This window comes from Camellia sinensis, chromosome 6 (assembly GCF_055761805.1).
Source record: "Camellia sinensis isolate YWXY chromosome 6, ASM5576180v1, whole genome shotgun sequence".
NCBI lineage: Eukaryota > Viridiplantae > Streptophyta > Magnoliopsida > Ericales > Theaceae > Camellia > Camellia sinensis.
Window position 1 is genome coordinate 146,582,881 of NC_138966.1, and position 23,799 is coordinate 146,606,679.

The 23,799-nt window shown below is 35.1% G+C and overlaps 1 protein-coding gene and 1 long non-coding RNA gene across 6 annotated transcripts in view; both read right to left on the reverse strand.

The window, feature by feature from the left end:
- Nucleotides 1-1,580: 1,580 nt before the first annotated feature.
- On the reverse strand, nucleotides 1,581-10,345 carry LOC114282275 (uncharacterized). 4 transcript variants are annotated; one of them, XM_082875060.1, is made up of 8 exons: nucleotides 10,169-10,345; nucleotides 9,966-10,019; nucleotides 7,454-7,766; nucleotides 7,126-7,203; nucleotides 5,942-6,122; nucleotides 3,971-4,034; nucleotides 3,363-3,457; nucleotides 1,581-1,811 (listed from the first exon to the last, which is right to left on the reverse strand). In XM_082875060.1, the coding sequence occupies exons 3-5, from the start codon at nucleotides 7,691-7,693 to the stop codon at nucleotides 6,036-6,038; spliced, it is 405 nt and encodes a 134-aa protein (XP_082731186.1). In that variant the 5' UTR covers nucleotides 7,694-7,766; nucleotides 9,966-10,019; nucleotides 10,169-10,345; the 3' UTR covers nucleotides 1,581-1,811; nucleotides 3,363-3,457; nucleotides 3,971-4,034; nucleotides 5,942-6,035. The 4 variants fall into 4 exon arrangements, with proteins under 4 accessions (XP_082731186.1, XP_082731189.1, XP_082731187.1 ...); XM_082875063.1 differs by lacking the exon at nucleotides 5,942-6,122 and having other exon boundaries at nucleotides 10,169-10,334; XM_082875061.1 differs by lacking the exons at nucleotides 9,966-10,019; nucleotides 10,169-10,345 and adding an exon at nucleotides 7,933-8,297.
- Nucleotides 10,346-15,243: 4,898 nt separating this feature from the next.
- The window catches only part of LOC145792953 (uncharacterized), a 288,938-nt gene continuing 280,382 nt past the window's right edge, over nucleotides 15,244-23,799 (reverse strand). Inside the window, exons 2-3 of one of the 2 annotated variants that reach the window (XR_014333280.1) lie at nucleotides 16,909-16,965; nucleotides 15,244-16,806 (exon numbers count right to left, since the gene is read on the reverse strand). This is a non-coding gene — a long non-coding RNA (uncharacterized LOC145792953). Of the gene's footprint in view, nucleotides 16,807-16,908; nucleotides 18,188-23,799 lie in introns of those variants that run through there. The other variant, XR_014333279.1, reaches the window with a different exon arrangement.

A 23,799-nucleotide genomic window follows, 5' to 3' on the forward strand; every position in this document is an offset into this window, starting at 1 on the left:
ACATATTAAGCTTCAATCCAACAAAATTAACCCAACTCATGCTCTTTCTCCTTGTTCAACTCTGAATTTACAAATAGCAAACAAGAATCCATGATTCAAGGGATAATTGCTCACCTAGGAGCCTTAAACACCCAAGTTCTAGCCAAATCTTGAGCTTAATCTTCAAATTCCCAAGTCTTGAGCCCAAATTACACAAGTCTCTCCCTTTCTCTCTCTATAACCGGCCCTTCCTCTGGTTTTGAGTCCAAGGTCAGTCAAAATACAAGAAAGGAGGGGATTGGGGTGTAATGCTCCTATCCAACAAATCCCATTAAGTCCCAATTTAAGAATATTAAATAATTTGAGCACAATGCCATTAAATGAATCAATTTAATCTGACCAAAATCAATTTCTAATTAAATTTCACCATAGGCTCTAAAAATTACGCTAATCACAAGGCGTAGTCAATTTTGGGTTCTGTGGCCGATAGGGCCCTCAATTTAATTCCCAAGGTAGATTATTCAACAGATATTCCTACGGTGAACAGATAGAACTTCAAAACCACATATTTTCACATAATAGAACACAAAATCATATCAAAACACATAATCACATCATGTTAAGGACCAATTAACATATTACTAGGGATGGCAATTTAAACCCGGCCCGACGGGGACCCGATCCCCCGACCCCGATGAGAATGGTTTTTCCCCGAAAAATATCCCCGTGGGGACGGGGATGGTATTCAAAATTAAAACCCCGTGTAGTTTCGGGCCGGGGACGGTGATCAGTGTTCAAGCCCCGTCCCCGTCCCCGGCCCCGAATTTTCCCCGAAGTGAAATTACCATTTTGCCCCCGTATATATATATATAAATCAACACTTTCACTCACACACACAGAGGCACGCACGGCTAAACCTCACACACACACACTCATCGTCACAGCTTCTCATCTCTCTCGGTCTCCCTCTCTCCATCTCCCACCGCCGATCTCCATCTTCCACCGCCGATCTCCATCCTCCCACAACTCCACCGTCTCTCCCACCGCCGATTTCCCTCTCTCCCACCGCCGATCTCCCTCTCTCCCACCGCCACCATCACTGACCAAGCTTCGCCGATCCGCCACCACCACCGACCAAGCTTCGCCGATCCGCCACCATCACCGACCAAGCTTCGCCGATCCGGCAGTGACACCCTCACCCTAGATTTGGAATATTCTCTCTCTCTCTCTCTCTCTCTCTCTCTCTCTCTCTCTTTCGATTTGTTATATATATATACTAGGGATAACCCGTGCCTGAAGGCACGGTCAATAGTTTTTTTGGTACCACACGGGTTACGGAATTCAATTGTAATAAATCAATTTAAAATGATATATCACTCTAATTTAATACTTCACAAATAAGAAGTTGAAATTGTTTCTACATAGTAAACTGGCAAAAACATTCATAAATTTCAAATAACAAACTTCAAAATTACAGTCCAAAAAATAAATTTTATATTACAGTGTAGCATAAGCAAATAATAGAATCTAAAAATATTTGCTAAAATTCAAGTCCAAACAACAAATTTTAGAATTCAATCCACGCTAAAATGACACATGTATAGCAAACCTTCAATAAAAGGATGTTACTGAATTAGTATCATAACTGATAACCTTTTCAGTTTATCAAATTTCAATACCTTCAAGAAAATGTGAACAAATATTTTGGTACAAAAGAGTAATCATTCTAACTAAAAATAATAATAATTAACCATCCGGTTTAGAATGAGCGCCAACTAACTACACACATAAAGAGAAGCAACAACCCAAGGTTTCCAATACGGATCAGCCACCTACAACAAAATCACTCGCTTAAATTCACTTTAAAAAACCAATAGCTATGAGAAATCACATTAAAATACATATGAGAAATCAACAAAATGATTATTTAAAAGCAACTCTAATTTGACAACAAAATGAACTCATTGCAGTAATAAAAATAATTTGAAGAACAATAACAAATGCATGAATAGCTTAATATAATATTATTGAATCAGATTATTTTACGGTTTCAATTTGAACAATACCAAAAAAACTCAACAAACCCATGTTTAAGAGTTATAATTGCATATTTCACAATTTTTTGCAATGATCTTTGACAAAAATCATAGAATCCAAAAATCAACTCAATAGGCAGGATAACAAACTGAGTGAATATTAAATTAAATTAAGTGAAGCTTCAGACAAAAATCATAGAATCCAAAAATCAACTCAATCGGAATACTTAAGACGAAGCTTTAAAGATAGAAGTTTGGAATATATAAAACTTAACAAATTGCTTAAAATTTGAAACATTCTAAATGACTCAAATAGCATGATGAAATTCTCAACAACCAATAAGAAATTCTAAAAAAAGAAGACGACTTTTGCTAATGAAAGTTTGAAAAGTATGACACTACAAATTCAAACCAATTAAGATATTAATTTCAAAATCAATTAATTGAAAAATTCAAATCCTAATCATTAACACAAAGAAGCCATGCATTTGACCATGAATTTGAATCTTAGTAAATAAAAACTCGAACTTAGCTTTATAGCTTTAAAACAAATTAACTCATTAATTCTATAATTCTGTTAAGAGTCCATTGGTTGAATTTACAAAATCATTGCATTCATATAATGCCCTAATGTGACTAAGTGGTATTTTGGGAAGATGGTAAAAAGCAGCTTTTTTGCTTTTAACCAAGCTTTTTGGGAGTGTTTGCGAAGTTAGTAAAAAACTGATTTTTTTTTTTAATTAATATTTATTTATGGTGTCACATCACACCAAAATGACTAAAATAACCTCACCAAATTTAAAAAAATTACGTTTGACCCAAATCTATAAGATGTAAATATTGAGAGTAATTATGTAATTTCCTAACCTACTTTTTCTACTTGCGAAATGAGCAAAAAGACGCTGCTGTGCGTTTTGCTCCAAACGCCAACCTGGCGTTTTTCCCTTTCCCCAAAAGAGCCCTAAACTAATCATGTAAATGAAAAAGTACTTTAAATAAGAGTAATTACACAGATGATTAATTTGGAAGTCATTAATTATATCAACTACAACCATTTTAAAATTGAAATTGTTGCATTAAAAAATAACTATAGTAAAAGGACTTTAAAATGGTCCAATAGTCATTTTAGTAACTATATATGAAATAAATAATAAAAAAATCAAATCAAATCAGACGGATTAAAGGAATGTTATCCAAAGAAAAAAAAAATGTCTAATATGAATTGCTAGCATATCACTCGTGCCTAAAGGCACTCCCATATAAACAACTTAAATGGTTAAATCTTTTCTCTATAAAAAATAAAAAATAAAAAATAAATCATACAACATAGAAGTTTGAAGAGATTACCTTAATTGGAGCGTTCAAGGGTGCCGTTGGTTTGTTTCCTCCTATCAATGAACAACCCCTGACTCTTTCAAAAGCTTCTTCATCTCATCCAATTCCTATAGATTCATATCCAACCAACAGTGGTAGAGTATTTAGCATGAATAAGGAAGAAGATCAAAAAAGCAAAAGTACTTAGGAACATGACATATTTCAAAAAATTATTTAGGAACATAAAGTCTAAATAGGAGAGTATTTAGGAATATGACATATTTTCATAGTACATACCGTAGAAAAAAGTAGAAAATTTAAAATTTACTTCGCAAAAGTGTCACCCTTCCAAAAATATATATTTAAAAAAAAAAATCCATTTTCACTACTAAGAAAAATGTGGAACATAAAAACTTTATAAAATTCATGTGAGTTTACCACTTTGGATGCCATTTAGGATAAAGATGAAAGAGATTGTCATATCTTTTCAAACAAATTGAACGAAGTATGCACAAATTGTTGCTCACTCGAGATTGCCACTCTTTCAACACTCATCAATCAAAGAAGTGCACGTTTAGTTTAATATTGTAACTCCCAGAACAATAAATACAAAATCATTAGAGAGATAAGAAAAACTTAACCTTAAAAAAATGTAGACCTATAAAAGGGAGCCGATATTACCATTCGCTTCTAGTCTTCATTCACCTGTAAAATACAGAAAAGAGCCAATATGATAATTAAAAGAGACTACCCAATTCAAAACAAACACACGCATTGTCACACTATTAAAAGGTTTTTCATAAACCACCCAATTCAAACTAAACACAAACAATGTCGCACAATAATAATAGATTACCCAATGCAAACACTACCAAAAAACACAACACATTGTCAACACAGATACAAATTAATGACTGATAAAAACATCAAGTTACAAAAATCAATCAATATTTTCTTTGGGTTTTATTTTTTTCAACTCTTACTTTTTGTAACTTCCCTTAATTGATCACATAATGTTAGAGAGAAAATTTAAGAAATAAGTGTTCCTAAGGTCTTTGGTGATTAAATTTAAAAAACAAATTCTTTGCTTGGCAATTCAACAACAAACTCTAAGTAACTTAACTCCCCCATGATTTACAAATCAATATAGCCCCAAAACCCCCATTTACTTTGTCCAAAAACCCAAATCACCCATTCAGATTCATTTTGCTTCCAAGCTTGAACTGAAAATTCTGAATTCTGAAAATTCTAAATAAAATTGGAATATTTGTTAAGCAATACATGACCATAAGCAAAATATCCAACCAACCCCTTGCCACAACAAAAACAAAATTTATCACAGCTTACCAATCCTCACTCCCAAAGAAAGAAAGAAAAAATAATAGAAAAACACAAAAAAACCCAATAAATATAGAAAAACTTCATATCAGTATTTCAAAAGTGTTTAGCAAACTCATAAGTGTTTAGAATTAGAATGCATCAGAAACAACAATAATGCCTTTGTGTGGATTTTTTTTTTTTTTTTTGGTTGATAAATAATGCCTTTCATTGTGAATGTGACATTTGATGTTTGACGTTTTTATATTGGTACAAAACTTGGACAATGCACTATTGTTATGAGATTCAATTTGTCTTGTTTTTGTTTTGAAACAAAACAGCATGGTGAAGGACTTTTGGTAAAACATCTTATTTAGCAGTTGTAGCAACCATCAAAATTCAGCTTTAAATTTTTTCTCTACTCTTTCATTCTCTTCAACAAAGCAAAAAAATTAGGTGCTACAAAAATCAACATTTTTTCTCTACTCTTTCATTCTCTTCAACACCGCACCTCATTACCAAACTCTGGATACTAATCTTAAAATGCAAGCTCCCATAGAGAGAGTAAGAATATTTTACAGAGCAACAATATGAAAGTAGTTTAAAGACCCAAGTACTCCATTTCAGCCTTTATCTCATCCACCCAGCCAAGGAAAATGCACTTTAAACTTTGGATACTAATCCTATGCTTGCTTGCCCTTGTTTACTTGCAGGGTTATAATAACAGAACAAAAACCAAACAAAGAAAAGATAACCCTGCTCTTGAAATCATAGAGAATGTTAAGCCCTTTGTGATATTCACGTCTTTCATAATGACTGAGAATATTTTACAGAGCAACAACATGAAAGTAGTTAAAAAAACCCAAGTACTCCATTGTGAATCTGAAACCCAAGTACTCCATTGTAAAAAAACCCAAGTAGTTAAAAAACCCAAGTACTCCATTGGTTTCAGATTCTATAAGGAATGTCTTCGTAATTATGTTACAATTGTGAAATTTGTTGTATTTTTTTTCAAATCTCAAGGGAGGTTAGTGTAATTTACCCCCATTTTTTTCTATCAAATGTTTTCAGATTATTGCCTTTGCTTTCTAGGTATCTCTTCACTAAATTAACGGCAGTATGTCTTAGACTTGGGGTTTTATGGGTTGCTGTGGTTTGATGCTCTAGTGAAACATGATGTTGAAAAACATAATGCATTAAGTTTTCTATTTGTTTATTTTTTGTTGTTATTATTTGAATAGAAAAATAAGAATGCATAGTTGTAAAGGTAGATGTGTAGGTGAAGATATACTTACAAAACCAGATTAGCCAATGTGAGAAGAAAAGGACACCTGAGAGTCTTTCTCACAAAGTTATCCATAATGTTGTATTGTATCCATCAAGTCAAAGTCAATTCTTTTGCCATCTCTTAAGGTTCCCAAATGATAGGGTCTCTTTCATATGTAGAAGCAGCTTCAGATTTGGCATCCTGTCCTCCTATGGATTATTATTATTATTATTATTATTATTATTATTTGTATATTGTATTTGAATTATAGATTTGAATAGAGATTTAAAAAGAAAAGACAAAACGTGAATGAAATATAATTATATCTTATTTATATTTCATTTATTTTTTTTTCTTTTCCTTTCAAAATTACTTCTCAAATTTATGAGAAGTAAAAAACCCAAGTACTCCATTGTAAAAAATTCTTAGAATCTGAAACCAACAGATTCTGTAAATATTTCTGTAAGTACCCACAAATTTGAAATCCATCTATAAATACCATATTTATAACTTGAGAAATATGAAATCCATCTATAAATACCAAATCCGAAATCCATCAATTAGCAGTAAACTTGAGAAATCTAACCATGTTTGTAATAGGAATCTTCAAAATCACAGAGAATGTTAGAAAAATAATCAAACTAAGAATAACATTAGCATGAATCTATATGTCAAATCACCAAAAGCAGTAGTTAGAGATTGAAAGTGCTAATGATTTTTGCATGGGTCTACCCACAACGCATACCATAATCTCTACTTAATAAGTATATACCATATTCTTAACTCTCAACCTTTTTTCTTTTTTTCCAGTAATCATTCTGGTTCCAGGATATGAAATCTCATTACCTTAAAAACATTGGTGCAGGAAAACCTTTATGAGTTGAGTGCACCGAATCGAATGAAGCTAGAAAGTAAAAAGTAAGGAAAGAGATGGTCTAAAGATCTGGCAAAGATAAAGAACAAAAGTAAGAAGGTAGATATTATGAAAGGGAAGGTAAGAATAAGAGAAAAAAAAGCCTAAGCAATTACCATATTGTTTTTTTTTTATGATATTGAACTAAATTGTTATTGTCAAATTTTTCGTTAAAAGTAATGAGGTATGTTAATCATGTTGTTTGATTTTAATAATGTTTAAGTTGGGATGACAAATTCCCCCATCCAACCAACCAAAAAAAAAAGTGAAGAAGAAAAAATAGTAGGGTGGGGGGTAACCTTCTTAGAACTCTTCTTCTCTCTTACTTCATACTTCTCTTGGCACATCTCTGACAACCATGCCCCTGGACTCACCAACTGTTTCCACATCCAACCACAAATTCACAAATCATTAGAAAGAATCATAACCCACCCAAATCACTGCTGATTTTTCTTTTCTTCATATCTTATTTTATCTTAGCCAAAAAGAAAAAGAAAACCCAGATCATATAACTGAAATTGAATTCCTTTGCATTCCCAGGTAATAATTTCAGAGACATAAAATCACACGCAGACAGAGACAAAGTCAGGGAAACACACAGAGAGAGAGAGAGAGAGAGAGACTTACAAGTAATGTTCTTTGGATGATTTTGGCCCTTTTCTTAGGCCTCTGAGGAGGTTTACAGCCTTTGATGGCCATAAAATCCTCCTCTTTCTCTTTACTCGACAAACTTATATACAGCTTCGGCCAAACAATCTCTCCTCTGTTTTCATCCCCGCCACTACCACCAACTCTCTCTCCTCCATCCATCATAATCGAACCACCGGCCTTTCCATTCTCATCCAACCCCAACCCCAACCCAGCCATTGACCCTCTCGTGGTGTAGTACCTGTCTTCCTTCTCTGGAGAACCTGATGCCGACTTCCGATTCTCCGAATTCCTGCAAATCACACCCACATGCAAATCAATATGTAATGACAAAGTGAGGAAACACAAATCATTAATTTTTCAGTGAGAATAAGCCAATTTTATAGCTTATTAACATTTCTATTTTCCCCTTTGTTTAGATACTCTCAGAAGATAACAAATAAGATTGGTTTGCTCACCTTTAGATTCTTCTTTTTGCAGGGCGTTTGGGGCTGCCACTGTTAACGAAGAGGGATGGCAGAGACAGAGAGGGAGGAAGAGAGTAATTGGGGTTCGGGGTTGGGTCTCCGGCAAGGGAATGGGCTTCGATGGAGGTAGAGAGAGCGGTGTGTTCAAAATTTGAAAATTGAAAGAGAGATTTTGAGCAGAGATGAGTACATATGAGAGAGAGATTTTCAGCCACATTAGAGGTGAGAGACATTTTGGACCATTAGATGTTGATGGTAATTGATCTCAACCATTGAAATGTCTTTGTAGGACAAATGAGAATGAGACATTTTTAATCCTTGGATTGAAGTAATCTAATGATCCACATTTTGACACATACACATTTTTAATTATGAATTCAAAATCATCCTTCCATTGTTATATAGATTTTAATTGAGCCATTTTACCGAACATGGTATATGCATGAAGACATGCACAAAATATAGAGGGGTGAAGAGACATTTTAATTGAGGCAATACAAATGAGAAACAAATCACATAATATAAATGAGAAACACAATAAAACCCGAATGAGAAACAAATCACATAAAAAATTAGACACCTAACGAAAACCCCAAATAAAAATTTTGAGGCATTTTAGAGACCCATTTTAGAAAAATATTTCAGAGACCTATGTGAGGCATGTTACAGAACATAGTGAATGCATACGAAGAGACATAAAACAAAAAAAGCCAAAAAAGAAAAATTAAAAAAAAAATGTTTTGAGGGATTTTCATAAGATTATATGTTCTCAAGTAGAATTATATAAGCAGCTAGCATGGTATATAAACTATTTTAATGAACTATATAAACTATTTTAAAATAAGCAGCTAGCATGGTGTTCATAAGTTTAGAATTATATAAACTATTTTAATTGAGCCATTTTACCGAACATGGTGTATGCATGAAGACACACACAAAATATAGAGGGGTGAAGAGACATATTTTAATTGAGACAATATAAATGAGAAACAAATTGCATAAGAAACATAAGTATTGAAAATTTTAAAATCAAAATAACAAATTGTAATTGAGAGAGACAGTTGAGATGAGATGAAATGAACATAAAGATGAGACTCAAACAGATGCTGTAGTTTCAAATTGTGAAACTAAAATCAAAATACATAAGGAAAAAAATGATGAGGTATGGACAGAAACAATATATTCTGTCCACAAAATCACATATTTTTTTCAAAATTACTTGGGATTCTGAACCTATTTGGTATCATTTGCCATGATTATTATATAGATTAATTGTGAGAAAAAAAAAAGCAAAGCCCATTTGATTTCTAAATCAACTCATGACCATTCACATGACGGAAATCAAATCAGCCGAGAAATAACAAACAAATTTTAAGGGGGAGGAGTTGATACATTCTCTTTTTATTAGGAGGTCTACACAATTTCTGTTTAGATTTTTAGTTATTCTTTCCTAATTTTTAATTATTCAGGTAGGTTATCTTATCTCCTGATTTGTAACTCATTTAAGTTTGTCAACTACTTGTAAGGAATTTTCCTATTTTGTTGGGACTTACCATTGTATTGAGGCCTGTTGCATACGCAAGTAAATAATGAGATAGTGCGTGGAGTAATTCCCTAGCACCTTGGTGTATTTTCATTACAGATTTTGGTTCCCTCAATGTAACCAAATTAACCATTCCACCTACCTTTCCTTTTTTACTATCTTGTTAGCATTTACAACTCTTAAAGATAAGGACTTCATCAACCAGCCAGCCCATACCAGAAAACCAAAACAACACAATGCCACATGTCATTGTGGATAAATTGTGGGACTCTAGCATTTCTCAATAACCCATAGAATCTTCCAACCCATCTTCGGGTTAGAATCATATTGTGCAATCAAAACCTTCAATTGATCAATAACATTATACATTTGATGATCAAGCACTAAAGCATACTACCCTAAACAGCAAAATAATGGAAACCCACAAATTTCCAAATGCAATCAGACAAATGAAAGTTACTATGTAGTTGGAAGACATTACTTGACTCTTCAGTGTCGTCAGTTCGCGAAATCATCACTGGTGGTAATGCAAGATCTGTAACAGTGAAGTAAATGCAATTTCAACAAAATTTTCATTCAAAAAATCATGCAGACTGACTGAAAGACAGTATGCTTGTAAATTTGAAAACAGGGAAACGAAAAAATGAAGAATAAAGTTAATAAGAATATCTATAACCCATTTACCATCATCAGAAAGAGTGTCTTGCATCCATTCCTCATCAATAATATCTATAAGAACACCCAGGCTCAGTTCTGCCATGCTCGGTCCGTACTTCAGATAATCTCCTTTCACAAATACAGAATTAAAGAACAATAAAATTTAATTATAGATAAAATCAAATCCACTCCACAATCACTAAACCCAACGGTATAAAATTTGGAACAATAAAATAATTCACTCAACAATCAAATTTTTTTCAACATTCCTTATTTAATTTACTTGATAATCTGAACCCATTTTGTAAATCAGAAATCACATAATAGGTTCACATAATATAGGTTCACATAAAATTTTACCAGAAATCACACAATAGGTTCACATAATATAAATCACATAAAAATCACATAATATAAATCACATAAATCACATAAATCATATAAATCACACAATCAAACCCGAATGAGAAACAAATCACATAAAAAATTAGACACCCAACGAAAACCCAAATAAAAATTTTGAGGCATTTTACAGAACATAAAACAAAGAAACCTTAGATACCGATCTCTAAAGGCACAAAGAGACACACATAAAACAAAGAGAGAAACCTTGGATATGCGTAGAAAAGGGAGGAAAATTTTGAAGAGGATACCGACCTCTTTCTTGTTGGTTGCGTCGACCGATCTACCGATCTACAGTGCAATAAATTACGAACACAAAATTACCGACCTCTTTCTTGTTGGTTAAGTCTAAAAAATTGCGAACATTTGTGATAGTGCAAACAAACAAACAAACCAAAATACGAACACATAATAAATTATACGAAAACATAATAAATTATAAACACATAAACACAAAAATAGGAACACCGTTTTTTTTTTAAACACACACGCACACAAATTAAGTAAACAAACAAACCAGATTATATAATACACCTAATATTTTCTTAGTTGATGATTCAAATTATTATTATTATTATTTTTTTTTATTTTTTTTTTTTTTCAGGATCTTAGAGTTTACTAGGGATGAGTAATTGAGTTAATACTGTAGGAGTAGACATTCTTATGGGATGATTTTTGAATATTGGAATTACAATTTATCTAGAAATAATCTGGAAAGGTGATTGGTATGTATATAGCTAATTCAGTTGCTTCCTGGAGTATATTAAAAAAGATTAGCCTTGGTAAACTGACCAAAAGATTAACCTATTTCAAAACCAAAATATAGAGCCGCAAATATACAAACCGAAATCAAAATACATAAATAGAAATACATAGAAATACATAAATACCAAAATACAGAGATTTGAAAACTTATTTCAAAATCAAAACTGAAATCATACAAACCCATTTCAAAATCAAAACCGAAATCATTCAAATCCATTTCAAAATCAAAATTAAAACTGAAACCATGTCGAAATCATATGCAGAATTCTGTAGAAATCATATGAATTAAGCCATAGACAATGAATTAAGTGGTCTAGTAGTTAAGCCGCCTTTGTCCCCATTACAATTGCCTCCTAAAAACAAAGGCTATAATTGCTTTTGTCATTGTATATTCTGACTTGTGTAGAAGAATGATATGGACATTCAAAGTGAGCTTCAGACCAACCAACTTAGATGCATATTATGTAATGAATACAAAATTCAAAGTCAATAACCAACTTGATCGCAGATTATGTAACGAATACAGAGCTTAATGCAATAGATGTGTTTTGACTGAAATTGTTGCTGAAAACACTTGAATTCTATTAGTGAAGACAAAAAAACATAGCAAAACAATATTTGAATTACAACTTGACATAGTTTACAACAACGTTTATACCTTGGGGACAAATAGCTATAATTATTATACTTGACATTTCACAAATTCACAATTGGTATTTTATTAAACAATGAACTCCATGCACATGGAGCTTACCTACGGCGGTAACAACAACGTACTCACTTCTAATCTATTTAAACAGAGTGGTCTTTACCTTTAGTTTGAAAAGAGTGAGCGAAGTGATCGACTCGAGACAAAAAGAGAAGGGGAGCGAGTAGTTCCGACAGAATTAGAATCTGAAACCAACAAAAAATCTGACCTCACCACATATAATTTTAAACAAACAAACAAAAAATAGAGGAAATTTTTTATGGATTTTGAATAACAGTATTTTAAACAATGAAAAGTTGAATCAAATAACCCAAACAATCCCAATGTGGCCAACAGCTAACAAAAAAACAACAAATAAAAAATAAAAAAATCAGTAGACAAATCACCAGAACCAAACACCAAGGATGCGGGGGGGTAGATGTAGAGAAAACTGTGTAACTATACCTTAGCATCATTCCAACTTGATGTAGATCAATCAGCATTCCTATTTGAGAGCCATCAACCCCATTCGATACATACGATCGGCTATGGACTCTGGATTCTCAACATCCCTTCTCTTCGTCGTCTGATCAAGCCCCAAAAAACCCCCAAACCCAAAAAATAAAATCACAAATTTAGGCAATGATATTCGAGAGAGAATCGATACATATATACATAGAATATATACATAGAAGGGTTGGATGAGGAATACCTTGAGACGGTGACAGAGAGAGAGAAAATCGTTGGCAGGAGAAGCGGGGACCGAGGATGAATCGAAGTGTGGTGGTGATGATGAGGATGAAGAAGGAGGCTCGGTGGCCATTCGAAAAACCCTAGAAGGGTTGGATGAGGAAGTTCGAGCTCTGAAAAACTTGAATCGAATGAGTTCAGTCGAAGCGAGTGAAGGTACCAAGAAGGATTTACAGAACACTCGACTCCCATTTGAAATCAAGAAGAAGAGAGGGAGAAGGGTTAGGTGGGAGGCAGACCTGTGAGACACAGAAGAAGAAGAGGAGTGTTTGATACACTTGGGTAGAAATGAGAGGAGTGTTTGAGAGACAACCGTTAGATGCTGATCAGGAAAGATCTCAACCATTGATACAAATGTATCTCTCATACATTTTTACACATTTTCAAAATCCTTCCTCCCTTATTATATAGATATATATTATATTTGAGCATGAATGTAGCAACAGATCTGTTAGATCTGGTTTATTTATTTATTTTATGTTGTTGTTGATGATGATGATGATGAAGAACAGATCTATTAGATCTGATTTATTTATTTATTTATTTTTTATTACATTTGAGCTCATCAGATTCCCGTTAAGGAACTGATTTTTTTTGGAACTGATTTGAGCTCAAACTTTGAATCTGATGATGTTGAATCTGATGTTGTTGCATCTGATTTTTTTTTTTTTTTTTTCTTTTGGTCGGGGACTTTTCGGGGTCGAGGAAACCCAATCCCCGTTAAGGGGCGGGGGAGGGGGCAGTTATGAGCTCCCCGTCGGGGTCGGGACCGGGGACGGGGGGAGTTTCCACCATCGGGGATCGAGGATGGGGAGGGTGATCCCCGGCCCCGCCCCGTTGCCATTCCTACATATTACGAAACAGGGGTATTACATGTATTGTTTTGACAAGGACCTCAGGAATCATTCATTTAACCCCTTTATTACTTATACCATTTACTGGGTATCCAAGCTCACCCTCTCCATATATATATGTAGGTAACAAGCATGAAGGCGGTGACGCCGAAATGTGTTATTTGCAAGATGATGTTTGATCCATGTTATGTCGACAATCTTGAAGATTATGCTTCTTAGTTGTATTTCATGTATTTTGTATATGTCGCCTTGAGAAGCCTTTTGATCAAGATGTAACACGTACTTTATTTTATTTGTATTCAAGTTGCAAAGCTATGTAAAGATGTATGCCATTTCATTTGACTTATGCACAGCTCTTATGGACTAATTAGATTTGTATATTTTGCTTCTGCACATGTTAGCCCCATATGTAATACTCTGATTGTGTGTGAATCTTTATAAGTTGGCCTTTGGTAATCTCGGATTACTGGCCATCATGGCACCATTCTACTAGGGGCGGAATGGGGTCGTGACAGCAACGAATGTAATTCCCAAGGTTTTTGTATAATCTAGAGGTAAATATGTTTCTACAAACACATATATCTCATCATTTTTTCCTATATCAAGTTATCATCTTATTTGTTGAAATTACGTTAGTTGAACGAATCTCATCACTTTATCTATTATCAATGCAATAACAATACATCACATATTTGGATCTTCACATAATTTCTTCTCAGAGTTGCACATAAATCTGCTGATATGTTTCTCTACAAACACATTTCTCTCATCACTTTTTGCTATATGATGTTGGATTAATCATCTTATTTGTCATATTTGAATGAGCCTCATCATTTATATTTATCATCAATGTAATAATAATACATCACATAATAAATCCAATATAACATGATTATTGTAGCATCACTCATTTGAAAATTTTAACAATGACAACAATATTTTCATGATCAGGTTTTCTCTCTCATATGTTGAATAGGTTTTCCTAAATTCTCAAGGCAAATGACGCACAAACAACAAGACTCTACATAACCATATCTATCTATCTATGATGTTTTTTGGGGGGTAAAGTACACTAACCTCCTTGAGGTTTGTGATGATAGCAGACACCCCCCCCCCCCCCCCCCCCCCCTTCAGGTTTCAAAAATGACACTCATATCCCCTCTGGTTTAGTTCTTAGTAACAACTCCTCTCTCTGCAAACTTTCAGTCAGTGACAATGACAGAAATAGCAGACATTGTTTGTCTACGTTTTGAAAATACCAATTTTATGAGTTAATGAGTAAATAATTTTATAAAATAAAAAATACTTATACAATGAAACAACCCAACCCACAACATAACACACTCAACTCTGTGAACAAGTTCTGCACAGCATAAAGAATAAAAGGAAAAAGAAATTAAGTTTAGTTTTATGTGTGCATCAAAATGTTATCGAACAAACCCACAGTAATTAAGCGTGTAATTTAAAGAGATTGGTTTATGAACCAAATGATCCAAAGCAGTCCAAGAACAATTGTTTAATTTTGTTTTTCAAATTTTGTTTTGTGAACATTAAAAAAAATAAAAACTAATTTTGTGAAAGACATAAGATATTCATCATTTTCCATAGGATTTTCCCCTGCAACTCAATTGCCCACAACATAATTTGTCCATAAATAATCACCAGCACCCAACCCTTCCCTGTGCGCACCAACCACCCAGTTTTCATGTAAAAATTAAAGTTTTACAAGGTTCTGTTACAAAATTAATAAGTAAGTAAAATTGAATGCTGAGCAAAATGCACCCAATCACTCAGTCCTCACTGATGCAGGGAAACATATCGGAAATAAGAACAAATAACAAGATCGAACCACAAATAAATCTGAACTAGAGATACTCTCTTTAAGAAAGAATAATTTTTAGAAAACTCTCAATTTCATTAATCAAATATCAACTTCAACTCCTCTTGCCCTAAGGCTTTACATCTTTATTTATACTAAAATAAGTCTTGCTAGTCAAGAAAATCTAAAAAGGAAAATATATATTCTTGCCAGTCAAGAATATTTAAAAAAGAAAATATAAATTCTTGTCAAACAAGGAAATAAACTAAATAGGCAACCCAAATAAATATAAAACTAAATATTTTAACGTTAAATAATAATTATAACTAAACAGTAAAATATTAAAATAAATATATAATTTATAAATTCTTATCTGCATCACTTTTCATGAACCAACCATCTTACAACAACTCCTTTTATCTCTATAAATTTTTCTATAAAACTCTCAATCTCTCTGTCTACTATGTATATGTGTGTATATTCTAAGTGCAAAAAGTACATATGTATATATATAGATCAAGTAATGGCAGGCAAAAACAATGGTGTTCAACTGAATGTAAACCCATCATTATTGCAATCAATAACAAATTTCAGATTCATATACATGCTTTCAACCTTAACAAAACAAAAAGAAAAAGATTAAAAAAAAAAGTGTTAATATAGCAATAGAATGGAAGTGGTAGATTTGCATGGTGATAGGTCTCATATTGTAGAGAGAGAATGAATGGTGAGTTGGAGGTATGGTAATAATAGGCTCAGTGTTTTTATGGTGTGGATTTGGGTTTTGTGTGACAGTGGTTATCAACGATTCATTTAGTAATGATTGGCATTGTTGAAGTGGTGATCAGCAAGAAACTGTTAATGGAAATGGGGGTGGATTTTTTTGGGCAGAAAATAAAAGTGGGTTGGCGGTCTAGTAGTTTGGTTAGAGAGAAATCAATTTATCTTTGGTTACAACAATTATCTTTGGGTTAAGGCTGTTTGGTACCAAGATATTTCAAGTCAAAGATAAGGGTAAAATAGTAAAATACCATTCTTGGTTGACAGTGTATGTTAGGCTGAAACATATGACAGGGTAGGGGAGTGTCATTTTAGAAACCTCAGGAGGTCTTTGAAGTTGTCATAAACCTCAGGAGAAGTAAGTGCAATTTACTTCTGGTTTTTGGGCAAAAGGATTAAACTTTTGTTAACTTAATAAACAAATTACTTCGGAAAAAAAAAACAGCTTCAATGCTAAATGGCCTATCCCAAACAAGGTTGGCACAAACCAAAAGCAAATCCCAAGCTGCAAGACAGAACCGCAAACAAACACCTCTAAGTCACCAAGATACCGACTAAGACAAACCCCAATAACAGCCACTTAGCTGAACAGCAGCAGCAGCAATACCTATTCAGAGGCACAACATCCAACCCAAATAACCAAACAAAGAAGGATTAGCACAAACAAAAACCAGCAAACAGAGTGAAGACATTGCACAGCTGGTCCAACCTATTTAGCTGAAGCCTCAACGCCTTAGTTTCCCGCACTTCCAGCTTTTTATCCCATCTGAATGGAAAAATAAAATCATTAACCGAATTATCCAAAATTTAACAATATCAACCACTTGGTTCCAATCTGGCTGTACATTATTTAAGACTAAAAATCATTCTGAACCGGCCAAACTATCCACAACACCGCCATTGGAAGGGTAATCCAAATATGCATAGCTAAATTCTTGAATTTAAACAGAAAATATGAGCTTTGAAAGGAGTTGCACCGCACCGCACCCTACAGAAGAAACTGTCTCTACCACCTTGAACAATTTTTTTCAGTGGCCTTAACAAGAGATTTGAACAAGAACTCCCTGCTAGAATGAAAGTCACAATAATGTTTTTGTCCTCACAAGTCTCACCACCGCAGCCTACAGTACTGTACAGCTCTTTTAATGGAGCATCGCCCATCCATTTGTCCAACCAGAACCTAGTCACTCTGCCATTCCCAACTGAAACTGAAATTCCTCTTTCAAAAACTTCAAACAGAATGCTATTAAACTTCTGAATGGAGCTTGAAACAGAATGCTATCTATATTTATCTATTTTATTAAAAAAATCATAGACTTGAGTTGGTGTAAACGTTGTCAATTTTTTATTTTTTTTCAATATTGCCCTTTCTATCAAGCGTCACATCCAATTTGTTAAATAAAATTCTTTTTTCATTTATCAAACTGCCCAAAACTATTAACTGTTTTCCTCAATCATTATCCTATCCAAATATTTAAAACGTAATGCATTTGCACTCACCGCTAGTTATTATATAAAGTTCACAATTCACTTGATGTGAAACACCCGTGTGACAGTGTCACACATTTTTTCATGTCCAAATTGTCCTATGTAACTGCCTAAGTTTTTTGTTTTAAGTTTTGAATTTTTTCTCCCTACATCTACACTCATCTAGCTTCCTTTCTACATGGACACACACACAACCACTACTAAGCATAATTGGAACTAATTTTGATGATGTGTTCAATGCAGTGCAGGGAGAAGCTGAGAACCATGGACACGGACACGTGACACGACATGGATATGACACGGACACGCTGACACGTTAATTTTAAAAAAATGCAGGACACGATACGTGGGGGACACACATGAAATATATAATTTTATATATTTATTATATATTATATATATAAATATATCATTCAAATATAATATAAAATGCAATATGACACTAATTTCTATAAATTTATATGGGTTTTGTTTTATTATTATATCTTAAATTGTTGTATTCAAGCTTGAAGAAAAACACAGAACAAGTATTTGTTATTATTATTATTCAACTCAATTTCAATCATATACAAATATCCAGTAGCCCTCTCTATATATACAAGAAGAAGATAACTAACTCTTAGCTAACAAACCATCTAACAAACTATCTAACTAACTGAAACAAATGTTCAGATATAGCTGCAGCACAGGAATGATACAATGAGACCACAGTTAGCTTGATCTGTTTGAACTGGAAACTTCTGCAGAGTTAGTATCCTCAACATCCCCTTGCAAGCGAATGGGGGAAGAGGGACACAACATGAGCTTGGCTTTAAGATACAAAAAACGAGAAACAGAGAGGGGCTTAGTGAATATGTCAGCCAGCTGATCAATGGTAGGAATGTACTGAAGAAGCAACTTTTTCGCCAGAACTTGATCACGCACGTAATGACAATCGACCTCAATGTGTTTAGATCGTGAATGAAAAACAGGATTGGAGGCTAAGGCAATTGCAGAAACATTATCACACCACAGGGTAGGAAGCACTGGCGAGACAATAGATAAATCGTCAAGAAGCATGCCAATCCAAGCTAACTCAGCAGCAGTATGAGCAAGAGACCGATACTCGGCCTCAGTCGAAGAGCGAGACACGGTTGGTTGCTTTTTAGCTGACCAAGAGACAAGATTACTACCCAGAAAAATGCAGTAGCCTGAAGTGGATTTACGGTCAAGGAGATCACCAGCCCAATTGGAATCAGAGAATGCATGAACATCAAAGGAACTAGGGGAAAAAGAAAAACCATGAGTAAGAGTGCCTTTGACAAAACGAAGCAATCTCTTCACAGCAGCAAAATGTCCAACAGTGGGTGAATGCATATGTTGGCAAGACTGATTTACAGCTAAGGAAATGTCTGGTCGAGTAATGGTGAGATACTGAAGAGCCCCAACCAAACGACGATAAAGAGCAGGATCAGAAAATGACTGAGCAGCATCGGGAGGAAGAGTTGGCTTGACAGAGATGGGAGAGGAGCAAGGCTTACAGTCAGCGAGACCAGCTTTCTTGAGAATGTCTTGTGCATATTTGGTTTGAGATAAAACATAGCCGGCTGCAGTGGCGGTGATAGAAATACCAAGGAAGTAAGAGAGGTTTCCCAGTTCTTTCATGGAAAAAACTGTGTGCATATGAGAGATAAGGGACTGAATATGAGAAGGATTATTGCCGGTAAGCAATATGTCATCAACATAGACTAAAAGAATAGTAAAATTGGAGCCCAATTTCTGAATAAACAAGGAAGAGTCACACTTGCTGTTGGAAAATCCTTGAGAGATCAGATAGGTAGAAAAGGTGGAGTACCAGGCTCGGGGGGCCTGTTTGAGCCCATATAAAGCTTTGTGGAGATGACAGACATGGTGAGGATGAGCTGAGTCAACAAACCCAGGTGGTTGGAGCATGAACACCTCTTCTTCGAGTATACCATGCAAGAAAGCATTGGATATATCTAACTGTTTCAGGGGCCAACCATGATGAAGAGCCAAGCAAATCACAATTCGGATAGTGGGAAGTTTTGCCACTGGGCTGAAAGTTTCTTGAAAATCAACCCCTGCTTGTTGAAGATATCCCTTGGCAACAAGGCGAGCCTTATGCCGAGCAATAGTACCATCGGAATTTCTTTTAATGCGAAAAACCCACTTGCAACCAATAGCATTTTTAGCAGGAGGCAAAGAAACCAAGGACCAAGTCTTTTGTTTATGTAAGGCATCAATTTCATCTGTCATGGCTTTATGCCAAATAGGAGACTGAAGAGCTTCCTTATAGGAAGGAGGTTCAATATCAGAATAGAGAGGAGCAGAGATAGGAAAAGGCTGTGGAGAATGAGTATGAATCAAACAATGGGAAGAAACCTTGGATCGAGTAACCATGGGATGAACATTAGAAGGAGGAGGAAGAGGCAAATCAATGGAAATAGAGGAAATGGGAATAGGTACAGGTGGAACAGATGGAGAAGAAACAGGAATATGAAACTGAGCCTGATGTGAAGAAGAAGTGCTGGGAATAGAAGCAGCAACAGAACTGGGAGCAACAGCAGAACTTGGAGACAGGTTAGCAGCTGAAGAAGAAGAGGTAGGAACTGGAGAGGACCAGAAGAAAGACTGAAGGTGAGGCAAAGAAGAAATAGAGGCAGTAGAAGGAGCAGTAGGTGTGGCCATTGCAAAGGGAAAGACAAGTTCATTAAACACAACATGCCTGGATAAGTAAACCTTACCTGACATGGGATCTAAGCATCTATAACCCTTAGCAAAAGAATGATAGCCTAAAAACACACAGGCAAGGGATTTAGGCTGCAGCTTAGTCGAGGTATATGATTTTAACCATGGAAAACATTGACAACCAAAAGTGCGGAGGAAAGCAAAGTCTGGAAGATGATGAAATAATACTTCAAATGGAGATTTGTGACCCAACTTAGAAGAAGGCAATCTGTTAATCAAATAAGTAGCACAAGCAAGAGCATCAAACCAAAAATGAAGAGGAACAGAGGAATGATGTAACAAGGCTATAGCAACTTCAGTGAGATGTCTATGTTTTCTCTCAGCCACACCATTTTGTGGTGGTGTATATGGACAAGAATGTTGATGCACAATGCCTTGAGCTGTAGTAAAAACTTTCATTTTCTTATTAGAGTATTCAGTGCCACCATCAGTTCTGAGAATCTTGAGTGAAGTAGAGAATTGTTTTTCAGCATAAGCTTTAAACTCAAGAAACTTATCATACACCTCACTTTTATAAGCCAAAGGATATAGCCATGTAAATTTGCTAAAATCATCCACAAAGAGAACATAATATTTGAAGCCAGATGTAGATTCAAAGGGACCCCAAACATCACTATGTATCAATGCAAGAGGTGTATTTACAGAAGAATTAGACAATTGAAAAGGTAAACGATGACTCTTAGCAACACAGCAGTCAATACAATCAAGAGACTTAACAGATTTATTTGTAGTAAGCTGTAAATGAGGAACTAGATGCTGAAATTTCAAACTACTAGGATGACCTAATCTATTATGCCATATAATACTAGAAGTAGGCAATGACTTATTGACAACAGAATCTGGTACATGAGTAATAGCAGATGGGAGTGATGCTGTGTTTGGAGCAGCAAAGGCAGCAGAAGCAGATGTGTTAGTGACTGATGGAAGAAAATGGTATAATCCATTGAGATTAGATCCTTGATGAAGAATTCTCTTCGTAACTTTGTCCTGAATCACAAAATTGGCGTCATCAAAACTAATAATGCAATTATTATCCTTAGCCAATTTTTGAACAGAAACAAGATTAGAAGACATAGAATTAGCATGAAGAACATTATTGAGTTTGAAAGAATAATGAGGTGTAGGAAGGAGACCTTTACCAATGTTCTGAATGGGAATAGAGGTGCCATCTCCGATGGTAATGTGATCTGAACCTGGATAAGGCTGATAGTTACTGAGATGATTCAGATCATTGGTAATATGATCAGTGGCAGCAGAGTCTAAGTACCAAGGACTAGACTGAAAATCTGAAGAAACTTGAGATAGAGGACTAGAACCAAGTAAAGAAGATGTAAGATGTGCTCTAGGTTGCTGAGGTGAAGAAAATTGAGAGGATGAAAATTGAGAGGATAGAGATGACTGATATTGAGGATCCATGCGATGCCAGCAATCAAGTGCAGAATGACTCAGTCCTCCACAAATTTGACAACCTGAAGTAGAAGAGACATGATTGAAACTGCGGCCTTTGCCTCTGTTGTTGTTGTTGTTGTTGTAATAGCGACTATTACCTCTATATGATCCTGAAGTTCGACCTCCTCTACCTCTGCTTCTATAGAAGGATCTGCCTCTAGAAGTAGTGAAAGAAGGTGCTTGTGAAACAGAATTAACAGATCCAGAACCTTTAAAAGAAGAGAATGCGACAGTTGGTTCTGTAACTATTTTGTGTTTAGCTTCCAAATGAATCGCCTCAGAACATAACAGAGAGGATAGATCATCCATAGTTATAGTGTCAGATCGAGCACGAATGGCCGTGGTGAATGCATCATATTCAGAAGGCAAACCATTCAAAGTAATTAACACCAAATCTTCATCTTCAACGATTACTGAAGCAAGTGCTAGTTGACTGACTAAGGCCTTTATTTTTGAGAGATACTCCTCCATTGTATCTGATTTCTTGGAAACAAGATTCAACTTGTTCTTCAATTGATGGATATGAGACCGAGACAGAGATGTAAATCTCTTGTTTAGAGAAGACCAGATCTCAGAGCAACTCTGATATTGAAGCACAGTTGAGTAGATTGGTGGTGTAAGTGTAGCAGTGATACAACTCAATAGATGAGCATCTATCATTCGCCAGTGAAGATAATCGGGATTAGGCACTTCCTTTCCTAATGAATCTGTGATTGTAAGAGAAGGACATGGTGTTGAACCATCAACAAAACCTAGAAGATTAGTAGCTCTGAGAATGTTGGACAGTTGATTCTTCCAAATGATAAAATTTGATCCATCGAGCTTTACAGTAACAAATGATGAAAGATTGGATATCAGCAGAGTTAAGTTTGAAGGCAGTGAAGAAGATAAAACAGATGAAGATAGGGAAGATGAAGTTGCCATGGATCAGGTGCCCGTGAGAGCATCAATGCTCTGATACCATGAAGAAAAACACAGAACAAGTATTTGTTATTATTATTATTCAACTCAATTTCAATCATATACAAATATCCAGTAGCCCTCTCTATATATACAAGAAGAAGATAACTAACTCTTAGCTAACAAACCATCTAACAAACTATCTAACTAACTGAAACAAATGTTCAGATATAGCTGCAGCACAGGAATGATACAATGAGACCACAGTTAGCTTGATCTGTTTGAACTGGAAACTTCTGCAGAGTTAGTATCCTCAACAAAGCTTATAATTAGTTTCACATGTGTCTAATCGATAGACGCGTGTGTTTAAGTGATTGACACGTGTCTTGCAAGTGTTCAGAGAGTGTTTGGATCTTTAAAAAAAATTTAAAAATAGGACACGTTTTGAAGAGTGTCAGACACGTGTCCTACGTATAGCGATCCCCGTTGTCCCTTTACTGTTCTGTTGTATTCCGGACTCGGTTCCGTGATGTTGGTAGTTGTATCTATCTTGTTGTCGTCCTTTAATTCCGCTTGATTAAGTTTTAGGATGTTTTGGGCAGGGTTGTTACAGGTTGGTTAGGCCTTGGTTTCAATTCCTTGTTACCCAGTTTTTAGGAGGTCCGCTCGAGCGGGTCTTCTTGCGCTCGAGCGGGGATTGCACACACCCAGTATTATGTGTCCTGCAAAACTTCTGCAGGTGTGATTTTTACGCTCGAGCGGGTTTCTTTGCGCTCGAGCGGGTAGTACCTTTGGGTGTAAGTTCTGGAAAGGGGAAATCTACGCTCGAGCGGACTGGTTTTCGTGCTCGAGCGGGTTTACTTTATTCTTGTGTCTTGGCGCTCGAGCGGGTCCTTTTGCGCTCGAGCGGACCTAGTTTTTGTTCTTGACGCTCGAGCGTTGTGTTTTCCGCTCAAGCGGGAATGTCGTATATCAGTTGGCTGTGAGGCAATTTTAAATCACTTTTTCTCATCCT